Source organism: Rutidosis leptorrhynchoides, chromosome 3, assembly GCF_046630445.1.
Source record: "Rutidosis leptorrhynchoides isolate AG116_Rl617_1_P2 chromosome 3, CSIRO_AGI_Rlap_v1, whole genome shotgun sequence".
Lineage (NCBI taxonomy): Eukaryota > Viridiplantae > Streptophyta > Magnoliopsida > Asterales > Asteraceae > Rutidosis > Rutidosis leptorrhynchoides.
The window spans coordinates 49,417,720-49,434,795 of record NC_092335.1 but is presented as its reverse complement, the minus strand read 5'-3'; the positions used below and the strand labels follow the sequence as shown (position 1 = coordinate 49,434,795).

Sequence of the window (17,076 nt, the reverse complement as noted above, 5' to 3'; positions counted from 1 at the left end):
ATTGTTTAAATCCGGAGACATTACAATCAATTTTATGCCCTTAGTCATTATAAAAAGTTGGTTATCTGTTATAGAGATGGTGATTTTTTTCAAATTTATATGTTTAGATATTAATCATTCTACAACATCTCTATAAAGGCGAATTCAATAGATCTAATTATGTATAAATGATTGATTTGGCTAGATTCATGCTATTATGTAGAAGAATGCTTCTAGAAAAAGTATATTTGATAAGGTTACTATAGCTTCAATATTGACTCAATTACTTTTAGTTTACTTTTGAAATTTGTATTGTTATAAACTTTCCAACACATGTTAATGCATAATGATAGTAAACAAGATTGAGGGGTGCGCGCTTCGCTACTGACAATTATATAAGTATTTATGTAACGCGCACTGAAATACAGATCAATCATATAAATCCTAAATAACAATTCAAATGATAATTCTTACAAAACTCTTGTTTGTAATTGTAATTGTAACTTTTAAGTCATTAATACACTACGGTTGGAAAAATGTTATACGGCTGAAAATTTAACATCGGTATTGGTTATACTTTGAAGTAGTTATACATTGAAGTGATGGAAAAGAAAAAAAAAAAGATATATTCCTGAACAAAAAGTTGAGACGAGACAAGGCATTGGCCCTTACAAAGATCTTACTTCTATTTAATGAAAGTGGCTATTTGGATCCGGTTAATGATAAATGGGTTTCGGGTCTATTTAATTAAAATGTCGAAAGTCACCGTAACTGTAACTAAGTGAATTTCTTTGCACAAAACATCCTTCTCCATTTTATTAAAAGTGTGTTTGTGGTCAATCCAACTCGCTTATTATAGCACCTCTATTATTAATCAACACACAGTAAAATATAAATACATATACACAATTACATGATCACACTTCCATATGAAAGTATGTTTAGTACAAATTTAACGTGAACTTGAACATAGTTATCCGATCATTCATCTTGAAACGTGTCATTTCATCCACTCGTGGTTGACCATTGAAACGCAAAAGAAAAGTTAACATGTATGGGTCATCAATATCCTACAAAAGGAATTGATTAATTTAATCATTATACAAACGGAAATACCAAAATAAGTACAATGGATTTGCTCCATATACCTTTGCATATGAATTTGGACCACTAAAGTATCATGATATTGTTCAAAACCTACATAAGTAAAAGTAAAAAAAAAAAAATAATGTAAACGTATACATTAATCAATAACATGTTATCCTGTACATACATGTCTCAAGCTATACATATTTGTTATATTGTGCTGCATAATGTACATACCAGTACATTGAATGTTGGTTTGTGGACAGGTAGTTGCTATTTCATCAGAGGTGTTTAAAACTCCCTAAGTTTTTGAAGTCGAATGATCATCAATAGCGTAATTGTATTGTCGGAGATATGAGATGTTTTACATCATTGGCAGAGCAGTTGTCCCAATCTAGATATAAGTACGAACAAACCCTAATCAAATATCAAATTATTCAGAATTCATCAAAAACGATATCAATCAAATATTATATATATATATATATATATATATATATATATATATATATATATATATATATATATATATATATATATATAAGGGTAGGATCAAGAGGGAAGCAACCAATCGGGGGGAAGCGGGGGGAAGCAAAAAGTTTTTTTTTTTTTTTTTTTTTCGTTTTTTGAAAAAACTTTGTTCACGAACATTATAGATGAGATGAAAATATGAACATTTAGTAGAGACACTTTGTGATAAATGTTTTTATTTTGGCGGGAAAACGCCCGAAGAAGTAATATATAACAATTATCGTGTTTTTCGAGCGTATTTTGAGGTTTTAGCTATTGGGGTTTAGATATTAGGGTTTATAGGGTTTAGATATTAGGGTTTAGAAATTTAGGGTTTAGGGTTTAGATTTAGGATTTAGATTGAGTTTTTAACACGAACGGTTTAGAGTTTAGGGTTTAGGGTTTGGTGTTTTGGATTTATTAAATCGGGCTAAATTTTACTTCACAAAACATGAAAAAAAAATGTTCATATTCTTCACGAACAATATTATCTTTAATGTTATTTCTGTCGATTGTTTTCCCGCCTAAATAATAACATTCATCACGAAGTGTCTCTTCTAAATGTTCATATTTTCGTGTGATCTTGATGCCGGAAAAAAAAATTCAAAAAAAAATAAAAATAAAAAAAATAATTTTGCTTCCCCATTGATCCTGCCCCTATATATATATATATATATATATATATATATATATATATATATATATATATATATATATATCAAAAACTATAATGAAAATTGAGTATAGAGTTTAGAGAGAACCTTATTTGATCCTACATATTTGTTAGATAGCATGTTCTACAGTTACATTTACGTAACTGAGAAAATTACATGCTTCTCGTTTTTTCTTCAAGCGTCGTCATTCTTTCTTTTCCTTGCGCTTAGTGTGTCTGCGGTTTCAAGATGGTAGTTACTTGTAAGTGATATCAACAACTGATAGAATTTAGTTTTTGCTAAAATTTAGTTTGCGTATATACCTGGCTCATATGGGGGTTGCCTTTTGGCTGGTGTACTCGGTCAATGCAGAAGATGAACTGCAGAAAATACTTGTGTGAAGGAGGCACAATCATAGTCAAAACTTTTAACAAAGAAACTTGATCTTCTTCGCTCCACATATTGGAAACTTTGACCCCAAAAAGTCTTGTAAGTTAAATACTTGGATAGTATTTCCATTCATCACATTTAATGGCTTCAACATGTAGAATTTATCAAAATCGGTGACAAAAAGACTTACATGTTCTGTTAAGTGGTAGTAGACATAACAATTACACTATGGAACTGTCTAGTTGGTGAAGTTTATGGGTAATGATAACAACAAGTCGAAGGTTATGATGGGTATTTGTTTGGGTGGTTCACGATGGAAACAGAATCGAAAACGCAGCAGTTTTTCATGATAACATCTGAAAGAAATTAGTTGCAGGTGATTGTAAGAATAGAAAAGAAAAAAAAAAATAAAGAGAGGTGGTGATGGGAGGCTGTTTACAGACGGACCGAAAAACAGATAATTACGGTAGTAGAAACAATAATTCACGGTGATGATGGCTCATGGTGGTCATGGAAATGAGTAGACAAGATGATGGAGATGGTTTCCGGTCATAAATAGTAGAGAGAGAGAGACAGGTAAAGAGAGAGAACAATCGAGTAGTAGTTAACGATGGGATTTAGGTTCGAAGTGATGGCGGTTATGGTGGTTTGAAGTGGTGGAGGTGATAATCATGGTGATGGTAGTGGTTATATACGGTTGAAGATGATGGTGGTTATTATGGTGGTGGTGATCGAATGATAGTAGTTGTAAACAGAAAACATAAGTAGTAATCATGGTGGCTCGATGGTTGCAGGTGGAAACGGTGGTTGGCGATGTTCAAGAAGGTAATGGCCGGTTTTAAATGATCAAGCGAAGGGAGGAGAGTGGCCCTGGTGGAAGTGGTGGTGATCTCCAACGAATTGAGGTTGGTGGGTTGGTTTGTGCTCAACATGAAACAGAAATATGTATGCAAGTGTGTTTCCAACTACATAGTTATAGTTATGGAATGTAAATTAATACGAAAATTAATAAGAATCATTGTCAAACCTCACCGTATTTGTCCAATAATCCCTTGGTGATCTATAGCAAAGCAAAAACAACTTGATTATAGAGACCAAAATAAAGATAAAAATATATGTTATTTGCCAAGTGAAAAGAAAAAAAAAAGAAGCTTAGAAATCTAACCTTGTATGCAATTTGGTATTCTCCTACCTAAAAATAAATAAATATGTGGACTAAAGAGATAAACGTTTTATCTTTAAGAGGGAAAATTACCTATTCGCCCATCACAAAAACTTTAGGATCGGCAACCATTTCCTCATCAAGAACAGAGTTTAAAGCATCTAGTTGGCGGATCACAAAAATTTTGACCGACTTCGTGACAGGTCAAACATGTTGACTGGCTGATTTTCAGGTCAAGAATTGTACCTTTGTAGATTATTTTTGGGTATTTTTTTACAAAGAGTCTTTAGAACTTAACTAAGTTGGCGGATCAGCCTGCTGACTGAATTCCCAACTCGATTAAGACTTGAAAACTTCACCAGGGTTGGGATTATCAAACCATGACCGTTTATTGTCGTACCAAGTTGTGGGTAGAATTGCATAAACTGAGATGAGATAGAGTTATGAGTCCACCTTGAGATGCAGAAGTTTCTCATCCTTCATCATGCCAACATTCATGGCTGTAAACCGCTTCATTTCAGTCTAAAACATATATGAGGTTGGTCAACACACAACTTGTAGTTCAAAAGGCTCGTTATCTTCATTGATCACTATCTTGTGGTTCAGATTCAATAGGATTCTTACCCAACGGTGTCATAACTGTTTCCAACACTTTAGTAGTGATTCGGCCTAAAAAATAAATATTTGATAAGAACCTAGACATAAAAACTGAGAATAAACTGTATACCTTTATACAAATAACTGAAAGTGTCAATCAAAAACTATAAGATGAAACATAAAACTCTATACATCGCCGTTGCAATTATTAAGCAGTCACAAACACGTGAAAACCCCTAATTATATTTTAGAAACAAACACCGGCCAGTTATTTCACCGAGTTAAATCAATAAAACCCTTATTTACTCATAAATCCAACACTTATCCAATAAAACTTAGCCAATTAACCAAACAATCGCAAACTATATAACTCACCTTAGTTGTATCGGTCAATAGTCAGTGTCTCTGTAAGATACAATGAACAAAAGTAATCTCCTCTTGAGAACACAAGCCTGTAAAATTCAAGCAAATCCCATTAAGGCATTTCGTCAAACTTGGTGTATAGTACAAAGTAAGTTCTTGGTATGCAGTACAAATACATATCATTTACTCCGTAGTTTTTTGCATCATTAAAGACATAAATGTCCAAACTTAAATGGTGATCATACCTCTTAGTTTGCTGATAAACCTACAAACACCCATAATAGAGCATATGAAACATAAATGAAACAGAAAAATACACCTCGTTAAATGAAAAAATTACCTGAAGAAAGAAACGTAATAACTGATTACTGACAGCCAAAATCAACCAAAACAATCATCGGCATAAACAATAGATGATCACAGATTATAAACAAAATTGAAGAACAAATATGTACAATTGAAGGTAATTGAGTTAACCAGGGGTACTTTAACGGCAGCAACGATTGCGTAACCTAAAAGTTTAGAAATCAAATGAAGTAAACAATCCTTTTCAGGGAACTTTCCGTCTGTTAACGATCCAAAAACACAGCTAAAATCCATTCCCAAGAACTCCATTTGAACCATTCTGAAGGTCGGACTTAATTGTTTGAGATATCGCCGGTGGAATTGTCAAAATCTCGGTGAAAATAGAATAAAAATTAGGGTTTGTAGATCTATTGGAATAAAAGTGGAATCAAAAGAAAATTGAAATTAGGTTTTGGGTTCGTGTTTGATTATAACGATGAGATGAGATGAGATGATAAGAAGAGAGATATGAAAGAAAAAAGATGATAAAAAGTTACTCAGTATGTATTAAAATGAAGAAAGGAGGTGAGTTAGATGTTACGAGAGAAGTTATGGGAGAAGGCGCAATAACTGTCTAGTTGGTGAAGTTTGTACGCTACTCAAAGTCAAAGAGTACCCAATTTTATTTTTGACAAAAATGTCCAAATAGTCCCTGTATTTTTCATATTTAGCCCAAACCATCCCTACCCCTCAAAACCTTCAAAAACCCATCCTTAAATTGGTTTTCATGTCCCAAACTAGTCCCTCCCAATAATTGTCACTAACAATCCGTTAAGTATGTTGCACTAACGAGTCCCTCCCACTATACAAATTGAAGAGGTTGAAATCGTATACTTAACTCCTCAAATAGGGGAATCAAATACTAATTTGGCTAGAGTTGAAACTGGAAAAAGCTCAAATATATTAAATATACACCTACTACACAAGCATGTATTTCATACAAGGTAAACTGTAAACAAAGTCCTCACCTGGCCCACTCCAGCTTTCTCCAAATCCTGATCAATGAGTCTGTATTCATGCATAACCCAGTTCGTCCTCTCCCTTTTGGAGCCTGACCAATTTGATACACTAGTCTTTTTTATGCTAATGAGTTGAGACCTATGGTAAACAGACCGATCTTTCCCGGTAGTCTTCCAATACCCTTTATCAGTAGCTCGATTTGTTCGCGATCCATTCCCGTACTTCTTATCCAAAACACTAAAGAGGTACCATTCAAAATCTCTAGTTTTTAGTCTAGATAAACCTGCACCTTAATATTGACTAGATAAAAAATCATTAAACATGGATTCATCAAATTCATATAGCCCGGACTCACCAAATAATATCATATTATAAGCACACATCATCTGTTATAAAACGTTGAGCCGAATTATAACATATAACATGTGTGAAATATGCAATTGCATATAAAACATACTATTCTTTTTTTTAATAAATGTTTATAATTTATATATGTTTATAATTATACTAATAAACACATATTCCCATAAGTAATGTGAATATCCTCCCGATCATATTATGTCAAAACATAATTGATAAATCATATCTATGATTAAATCTACAACCGTAGTCATTTCGTTTACATAAACCCTACCTAACAATGAAATTCAAAATAAAATAAACTTGACCTGGTAGATTCCAAGGTTCAACTTTATAGCCTTCAACATCTGAAATAGCATCAATTCGAAACGGTTTACCGCAAATCTTACGCCTTAAATAATACCATTAAAAGTTCTTGATAAACGGAAGCAATTGAGTGAAAAATTATTTCATTAAAGATCAATTGATCATATTACAAGTTTATATACAAGCTCAATTTGAGTATCTAAACAGAATTGATAACTGAATCAAAACTGACAACCTATCGGTACTAACAACCAATTCAAACTAACTTTAACATTTTACACATTACACCCTTGTAGTTCCAAACTTATTATATCCGGCTATAAACTTTATATCCGGTAATAAGCTATAATATCCAATATCCTCCCCTCAAGTTGGAAGTTCTTCAAAACCCAACTTGTGAGCTAAAAATTGATGTTGATGATGACCTAAAGCTTTGGTCATTATGTCTGCAAGTTGAAGATTAGTGGGAATATAAGCTGTCTGCAGGAAACCTTCTTGAACTTTGTCTCTTGTAAAATGACAATCAATGTCCAAGTGCTTAGTTCGTTCATGAAAACAGGGATTTGCAGCAATCTGTTGAGCAGCTTTATTATCACAAAATAAAGTAACTGGAATCTTGACATCAATATGCAGATCTTTTAGCAGATAAGCAAGCCAAACCAATTCACAAGTAGTTGTTGCCATGCTTCTATATTCAGCCTCAGTTGATGATCTAGATACTGTAACTTGCTTTTTGGTTTTCCATGAGACTAAAGAATGTCCCAGAAAAACACAATAGCCAGTTAATGATTTTTTGTGACGATCGCTCCAAATCCATATGGACGAACACGTCATTCATTGATTTCATTGCGAGGTATTTGACCTCTATATGATACGTTTTGTAAACATTGCATTCTTTTGAAAAGGTACACCATAAATGAATATTTAAATCAAAGGTTTTCGACATCTGATGATTTCTACATATAGACAATCACCATAAATAATAGTTTACAACAGTACTTCCGTTGACAATGCAGTCAAAATAAGATACATGGTGATGATTTGGTGAATGCAACGTTTCCTTGGAAAATATGTCATGTACGACTCCATGCACATAGCTTGTCTAACATCTAAGCAAACAGCGGAAGACTTCTAGGAAACCTGAGAATAAACATGCTAACAAGTGTCAACACAAAGGTTGGTGAGTTCATAGTTTTAATGTTTCGTATAATCTGTATATAAAGGTGGATAACAAGATTTCAGTTGTTTCATCCAAAAACGTTTATCAAAATATTCTACAAGATTGAGCACCCTGGTAACTAAACTTTAACGTCTATATAATAAGTACCCCTGTTTTAACATACATGCAACCAACATGTACAATACACGCAAACGAACGTGTACTAACCCCAAATAGCATACGTCTGTTTTATAGTTCAGGCTAGGGTTTCTATACCTGGAACAGACGGGGATGTCAAGCCCTATGGATCCATATACCACTATTCGCGCCCACCGGTTCTTATAACCGGCAGCTACTAGTTACCAAAGCTAAGGGATTTTCGGTTCAAACTTATTGTAGAATTTAGTATATACTTGTATCCATTGTTTAAAATAAAGTGCATGTATTCTCAGCCCAAAAATATAGATTGCAAAAGCAATTAAAAAGGGAGCAAATGAAACTCACCTTAGCAGCACATAAAGTTGTTCATCGTAATGTGACCGAAACTCGGATTACCAAATAATCGTAGATCTCAACGTATCAATATTGTGATTCAATATTTCAGAAAAGTACGTAGACGCAACAGAGATGATAAACACTAGGTTTGACTTGCGAACAATACTCTTGAACATTACCCATAACCTCCTTAGTAATAACCCATAATTTCCTTAGCTCTATCCCGCTCGTAAAACTCATTTTTGAAAGTGACACGCTCATAACCTCGTCGTAGTATTTTATGTATAATACTAATTATTAATAATACTAATAATAATAAGATTAATAATAATATTAATCTTAATAATAATAATAATAATACGGAGTAAAATGATTTTAATTAAAAGTGGAAGTGGTCGAGCTTTTATAGTGTGGCCTGATTTCTCCTTCCATGCGATCCCGTGCATAGTTGATTTGTAATTTTTGTTTCGATTAGTCGTACGTCGTCATTCGACTTATGTTCCGGTTCCGGTTTTTCGAACGTCCTATCGTATACTGAGAAAACTTGTACTTTACGTTTCGTGAATCGTACCTTTGTCAAAATATAGTCTTAAATCATCCATAAACTATACCACTCGAGGTATAACTTATACATTTAAGTGTTTTGGTCATTTAATTCATATCAAAAATGGTTTTACTGTAGCAAAGTCAATTTTTACTGTATCAATTCACTGTAGCAAATAGTGATTTTCGAAAACACTGTAGCATTTTTGGGTACTGTAGCAATTTGAAAATACTGTAGCAAATTAGTGTTTTACTGGTTCATCTTAAATGCTTTAGTTAACTTATCTAAATATCAATCGAATCAATAAACGAATGTTACTATCGTTTACTAAATAACTTGAAATTATATATATGTATATATCTTTTTAATATATAAATCAGTTTTTAAATACACATTGAAAGTTATCTATAAATAAATTTTAATAATAAATATTTCAACTTATCATATATATTCAAATAGATATTTAAACCAATAAGTTTAATGTACGGTATCAAACAATTAATACATTGTTACCTTTTCAAGTTATAGTATATATGTATCTATTTACATATAATTGTTCGCGAATCGTCGAAAACAACCGAAGGGTATTTAAATATATAAAAGTAGTTCAAAAATTTTGAGATTCAGTTTTACAGACTTTGCTTATCGTGTCGGAAATGTTAATCATACAAAGATTAAGTTTAAATTTGGTCAGAAATTTCCGGATCATCACAGTACCTACCCGTTAAAGAAATTTCGTCCCGAAATTTGAGTGAGGTCGTCATGGCTAACAATAAAAATGTTTTAATGACGAATATGAGTTGATAATAGAGTTTTATCTATGTTTGAATAATATGGATAAAATAATCCAATTACTCGAAGCGTATGAGAGAAGTTATCGTAATCTAGTGAAATGGAGAATAGAGATGCGTCTTATCTCTTGATGTAGTAACGATTGATTTCCGGATTTTAAGGAATAGAAAATCTTCATAATTTAAATAAGATTTGATTTTTCAGAATTTGCGGAAATTAGGATTTTCTTTGATTAAATGCGTAATCTGCCTCTATTGCTGCGTCCGTTATTTTGCTATAAATTGACCTCTTCCGTTTCATTATTTTCACTACTCCTACATCTTCTTCCTCATTTCATACTTTCAAAAGATTGTGAAATGCTTCATCCAGTTCTGATTCTTGATATACTCCTAACTTTCATATCTGTTATTCTTCTTTTTCATCTACCACCAGAGAAAATTACTTTCTTCTACCATTACCTTGGGGTTATAGTGTTTTTCATTCTCCCGTGTCTTTATATTGCTATACGCATTGATATAAATGGTTTGTAATATATGTGTTGTTGTCAGGCTTTATATTTTCCCTTATATTTAGGAGCTCCATGCTCTCGTTTTTCATTCCTGACTTCAAGTCAAGCGAATAATGGTCCAGAATTCGTAGCTATACATTTCGGAATGAACATAGTTAATGTTCTAAGAAAGAAATTGTAATGACACGATCTTGATTTGTCAAATTACCAGAATATCTGGAAAAGACCGAATCATCAAGAAAAGTATTTTCTTGATATATTTGGAGATTATATAGAATGAAAGAGTTATGTAACATAGTTCATGATGAGGGTGTGATCTGTGAACCTTTATCACGTTCTATTAGAAACTCAGCATGACTTACTGTAATATAATCACGTTGATCAAGTGTCATCATATTATATTAACTCATGCTTCAATTCCCAACATTACTTCAAAACATTTATATTTTAAACTTGAAAGTTTCAGAATTTAGAAACTAAAATAGTTTCTTTTATGGTGTAACACATATATCGTAAAGAGAAAATTGATTTTCGATAAGAATGATTATGAAATTATCTCCAGAAATATGGAGGATATTTATAATGAAAGATACGATGATATCTTAGAATTTCTAATATCAGAGGATGATGAAGAATATTGTCTGCAAGGGTTTAGATTCGGAAGCAAGGTATTCGTTAATGGCTTCAGCAGATACTGAATCATTTGGATTCTTTGAAGACAGGTTTCGTCCTTGTGATTTATCCACAGCCTCTTTCATACTTTGCTCAATCCGTTTTCCAGTTCCAAACTTTTTCTTTTTCTCAGCTTTACCACCATACTATTCTTTATCATCAAACTTTTGACTGTTAAGGTCGTTTACAGTTTTTGCTGTTTCATCAACATTTTTCCAAAATTCGGAGAACTAGTTTCGTAGTTTGGGGTGTTTTTTGGAAACTTCACATTCGAAGTATGTAAGTCCAGGAGGTAGACGTTATATGTACACATATAACTGTTGGCGTAGACGTGCTACAAGATTTCAAAATACTGATTGCTAATTCCCGATAGTTGGTATGACAATTGCCGTTACAAGATGTGGATGAGTACATGATACGGTTTCAATGAGTATAAAGATTTTTCGGAAGGTCAAAGATCAATGAAGTTGTTGGTAAATTTACTGCTAATGTGGTGGAACATGAAAGGTTCCCCAGTAACGAAAACGTATATGCCAAAATTACAAGTCTGAAAGGTCATCGTTGACTGGTTGAATGGTTGATAATACTGGATACTTTGAAAATGAATTGCAAGGTTATTTTCGGTAAAAACAATGCTAAAGGATCTTGCATAGTTTTGAAGTCAAAGTATAGCTTTGAAAGATGTAGAGATCCAAGAATGATGTCACCGGTTCAGAGTTATGGCTTGGATTCTGATCCGTCGATATCAGAATATGTGATTGAATTTGTATGAAATGATTGTATATCATTGTGAAGATAGTGAGTATAGTTAATGATTTTTGAATCAAAATTGAAGAATGTACAGTGTAACATATTAATTGTGAACTTAAATATTTCTCGAGTAGTACCTACCCGTTAAAGATTTCACAATTAATACTTTGTACAAAAGAATTTTTTTTTTTTTTTTCAAATCTAATACAGATTTAATGAGTTAATATCATATTAAGCTCATTTGATTTTCGACTTGACTTAGAAATGATTAATCTCTAAAACATTAAAGATTACATAATCTTTGCGGAGTATTTCGCTAATGTAATCGATACTCCATTATTTATTCTTATTTCTCGGTGAAGGATGTTGATGCTTGTGAAATCTTTGTGAACCTTACAAGGCACGGATGATGTTTTCTGGAAAGTTTCGAGTACATCGAAAATGAAAATGTAAAATCAATTATGTAATTGAATAATACACTTGGTTTATTATGAAATATAATTCATTAAGTTGAAACAGAGATTGTAGTTAACAATGGTTAAGTTGTTAAGGAAGGATGTACATCATTGCATATTAGTAATATGAACTAACCGAGTAGTACCTACCAGTTAAAATTCACACGTAATAGCTTAGTACGAAAAGATTTATTTTGATTTCAAAATTCATATATATTAAATATACATAAAATTTCTTCAGGGGAAATAAGTTAATACTTCATCGGTTATTGTTGCTGGTATTTCTTGGTAACTACGATGCATATGACGTTGATGTTCAAGGTACATATTGTGATGTTGAGGCTTGCGGTGCGGATGTTGTTGGTGGTGGTAATGGTACTGTTGGTGTTGTTATCGGTGGTACTGGTTATGCTGCTGGTGCTGCTGCTGGTGTTTGTAACCTTCGCACCATATTCTCCAAAGCCACTACCCGAGCGCGAAGCTCGTTGACTTCTTCTATTATACCGGGATGATCGGTGGTTCGGACGAGTGGACGATTAAGATTTAGAATGTGAGATAGTATATAATCATGACTAGATACTCTGGAAATGAGAGAGAAAATGGTATTACGAACAGGTTCGCCGGTAAGTGCTTCAGGTTCTTCGCCAAGAGGGCAATGTGGTGGATGGAAGGGATCGCCTTCTTCTTGTCTCCAATGACTAAGTAAGATACGAACCCATCCCCAATTCATCCAGAATAAATGCTGGCTAATTGGTTGATCCATTCCGGTTACACTGTCTTCGGAGTTCAGGTGAATATCCATATCGGAATAGCTGTCGGAATTTAAGGTATTTGAACTAGATACGGGATCCATCTCGTATAATTAGGGAGATGATTTTTGATATGAATTAGATTATAGAATTTAGTTTGGTATTCTTCAATACATAATTTACATATGTATATATAATACCAAATTTCATAAATCATGGAGAAATTTTCGGAAGATATCAGGAAAAGTTTACAGTAACAGATACGCTAAGATATGAATTTTTGTCGATACACTATTTATGCAATAAATGCAGGAAAATGTGTCTAGACTTAAGAATGATAAGCATGTAATTTTCGATAAGAAATGATAAGCAAAACTTTTAACATGCAGACACGGTCGAAGTCCAGACTTACTAATGCATCTTAACAACTATCAGTTAGACACATTCATGCAAGACCTGGTTCGCTAGGACCAACGCTCTGATACCAACTGTGATGATCGCTCCAAATCCATATGGACGAACACGTCATTCATTGATTTCATTGCGAGGTATTTGACCTCTATATGATACGTTTTGTAAACATTGCATTCTTTTGAAAAGGTACACCATAAATGAATATTTAAATCAAAGGTTTTCGACATCTGATGATTTCTACATATAGACAATCACCATAAATAATAGTTTACAACAGTACTTTCGTTGACAATGCAGTCAAAATAAGATACATGGTGATGATTTGGTGAATGCAACGTTTCCTTGAAAAATATGTCATGTACGACTCCATGCACATAGCTTGTCTAACATCTAAGCAAACAGCGGAAGACTTCTAGGAAACCTGAGAATAAACATGCTAACAAGTGTCAACACAAAGGTTGGTGAGTTCAAAGTTTTAATGTTTCGTATAATCTGTATATAAAGGTGGATCACAAGATTTCAGTTGTTTCATCCAAAAACGTTTATCAAAATATTCTACAAGATTGAGCACCCTGGTAACTAAACTTTAACGTCTATATAATAAGTACCCATGTTTTAACATACATGCAACCAACATGTACAATACACGCAAACGAACGTGTACTAACCTCAAATAGCATACGTCTGTTTTATAGTTCAGGCTAGGGTTTCTATACCTGGAACAGACGGGGATGTCAAACCCTATGGATCCATATACCACTATTCGCGCTCACCGGTTCTTATAACCGGTAGCTACTAGTTACCAAAGCTAAGGGATTTTCGGTTCAAACTTAGTGTAGAATTTAGTATATACTTGTATCCATTGTGTTTAAAATAAAGTGCATGTATTCTCAGCCCAAAAATATAGATTGCAAAAGCAATTAAAAAGGGAGCAAATGAAACTCACCTTAGCAGCACATAAAGTTGTTCATCGTAATGTGACCGAAACTCGGATTACCAAATAATCGTAGATCTCAACGTATCAATATTGTGATTCAATATTTCAGAAAAGTACGTAGACGCAACAGAGATGATAAACACTAGGTTTGACTTGCGAACAATACTCTTGAACATTACCCATAACCTCCTTAGTAATAACCCATAATTTTCTTAGCTCTATCCCGCTCGTAAAACTCATTTTTGAAAGTGACACGCTCATAACCTCGTCGTAGTATTGTATGTATAATACTAATTATTAATAATACTAATAATAATAAGATTAATAATAATATTAATCTTAATAATAATAATAATAATAATAATAATAATAATAATAATAATAATAATAATAATATAATAATAATAATAATAATACGGAGTAAAATGATTTTAATTAAAAGTGGAAGTAATAAAAATAATAATATTAAGCTTTTATAGTGTGGCCTGATTTCTCCTTCCATGCGATCACATGGATTTTAGGCTATCTGCCAATGCGATCGCATGGCCTCTTTTTCCAGCTCACATGTTTTTAACTCCTAGCTTGTCGACATAATATAATAATATATAATATATATAATTTAAATTAATTAATTATATATTATATTTTATTCCCGTGCATAGTTGATTTGTAATTTTTGTTTCGATTAGTCGTACGTCGTCATTCGACTTATGTCCCGGTTCCGGTTTTTCGAACGTCCTATCGTATACTGAGAAAACTTGTACTTTACGTTTCGTGAATCGTACCTTTGTCAAAATATAGTCTTAAATCATCCATAAACTATACCACTCGAGGTATAACTTATACATTTAAGTGTTTTGGTCATTTAATTCATATCAAAAATGGTTTTACTGTAGCAAAGTTACTGTAGCAAAGTCAATTTTTACTGTATCAATTCACTGTAGCAAATAGTGATTTTTGAAAACACTGTAGCATTTTTTTGGGTACTGTAGCAATTTGAAAATACTGTAGCAAATTAGTGTTTTACTGGTTCATCTTAAATGCTTTAGTTAACTTATCTAAATATCAATCGAATCAATAAACGAATGTTACTATCGTTTACTAAATAACTTGAAATTATATATATGTATATATCTTTTTAATATATAAATCAGTTTTTAAATACACATTGAAAGTTATCTATAAATAAATTTTAATAATAAATATTTCAACTTATCATATATATTCAAATAGATATTTAAACCAATAAGTTTAATGTACGGTATCAAACAATTAATACATTGTTACCTTTTCAAGTTATAGTATATATGTATCTATTTACATATAATTGTTCGCGAATCGTCGAAAACAACCGAAGGGTATTTAAATATATAAAAGTAGTTCAAAAATTTTGAGATTCAGTTTTACAGACTTTGCTTATCATGTCGGAAATGTTAATCATACAAAGATTAAGTTTAAATTTGGTCAGAAATTTCTGGGTCATCACATTTTTAGTCATAATACAAGATGCCCAATCTGCATCTGAGAAACCTGCTATTTTCAAATGTGGCTGGATGGGATAAAACAGACCTTTAGAAATAGTGCCCTTCAGATAACGCAACAAATATATCGCAGCCTGCATATGTTGATCCTTAGGAGCAGATATAAATTGACTCAAATGTTGAACTGCATATGAGATATCTGGCCTTGTCATCGACAAATATAACAACCTGCCAACTAATCTTCTATATGAATCTGTTTCAGTCAAAGGTACACCATTGTCAATAGACATTTTTAAATGATGAGGTAAAGGGGATGAACTAGGTTTGCTAGCAGTCAGTCCTGCATCCTTGAGCAAGTCAAGTATATATTTTCTTTGATGTAAATAGGTGCCTTTGCTTGTTCTGCACAATTCAATGCCAAGAAAATACCTTGCATGACCAAGGTCTTTAATTGTAAGCTTATTGTGAAGAGCACTTTTGAGCTGTTGGATTTCTGTGTCAGAATTTCCTGTGATTAGAACATCATCAACATAAACAAGTGCTGCAGTAAAAGTATGCATATCCTTTTTGACAAACAAAGAATAATCATGCTTTGACTGGATGTAACCAAGAGAAGCTAAGAACTTGTTCAATTCTTGATTCCATTGTCTTGAAGCCTGCTTTAAGCCATAAAGAGATTTGTTGAGTTTACATACTTGACCAGGTAGTGCTTTGGAATAACCTTCTGGTGGTTTCATATATATCTCCTCATCTACATAACCATGTAAGAAAGCATTGTTTACATCTAATTGATGTAAAGGCCATTCCTTTGCTGTTGCTATAGCAATTACAACTCTGACTGTTGCTGATTTTGCTACTGGTGAAAAAGTGTGCTTATAGTCTATCCCTTCTTTTTGATTGAAACCTCTGATCACTAGTCTGGCTTTAAGTCTTTCAACTGAACCATCAGCATTATATTTGGTCTTGAAAACCCATTTAGAACTAATGGCTTTGTGATTCTGAGGTAATTCAGTCAGTTCCCATGTTTCATTTGCTTCTAGAGCATTTATTTCTTTGTTCATTGTATCTACCCATCCTTGATGATTAGCAGCTTGAGTGTAAGTAGTTGGATCAGCAGAAGACAACACATGAAACAAAGAAGCCACATAATCCTATGGATAAGCTTGAAAATCCTTTTGTTGAAATAAAGGGTAAATAGGGGTTGTCTGCACACTATTAACCCTTTTTGAAGGTTGGACAAAATCATTCAACCAAGTTGGTTGAACATGTGCCCTTGTTGATCTTCTTGGCGGTTGTACATCTGCAACTGTAGGATTCTGTTGACTTTCATTGACTTCTGTTGTTGGACTATTTTGGCTGTTGCTGAGTTCTTGTGGTTGTGAAGTTGGTTGTAATGGTACTGTCATGTC

The 17,076-nt window shown here is 32.8% G+C and overlaps 1 protein-coding gene across 24 annotated transcripts; it reads right to left on the bottom strand.

Annotated features, from left to right (window-relative positions):
* Nucleotides 1-789: 789 nt before the first annotated feature.
* On the bottom strand, nt 790-5,614 carry LOC139899630 (mannose-P-dolichol utilization defect 1 protein homolog 2-like). Of its 24 annotated transcripts, none has more exons than XM_071882476.1 (12): nt 5,218-5,614; nt 4,986-5,005; nt 4,753-4,829; nt 4,405-4,449; nt 4,234-4,302; nt 3,784-3,810; nt 3,646-3,678; nt 2,552-2,608; nt 2,337-2,464; nt 1,303-1,459; nt 1,128-1,176; nt 790-1,049 (listed from the first exon to the last, which is right to left on the bottom strand). In XM_071882476.1, exons 1-3 carry the CDS (start codon nt 5,362-5,364, stop codon nt 4,754-4,756), a joined length of 243 nt encoding a protein of 80 aa, XP_071738577.1. In that variant the 5' UTR covers nt 5,365-5,614; the 3' UTR covers nt 790-1,049; nt 1,128-1,176; nt 1,303-1,459; nt 2,337-2,464; nt 2,552-2,608; nt 3,646-3,678; nt 3,784-3,810; nt 4,234-4,302; nt 4,405-4,449; nt 4,753. The 24 variants fall into 24 exon arrangements, 13 of the variants coding, with proteins under 13 accessions (XP_071738577.1, XP_071738578.1, XP_071738573.1 ...); XM_071882477.1 differs by having other exon boundaries at nt 3,651-3,678; XR_011777617.1 differs by adding an exon at nt 5,081-5,108 and having other exon boundaries at nt 3,646-4,302.
* Between the last annotated feature and the right edge of the window lie 11,462 nt (nt 5,615-17,076).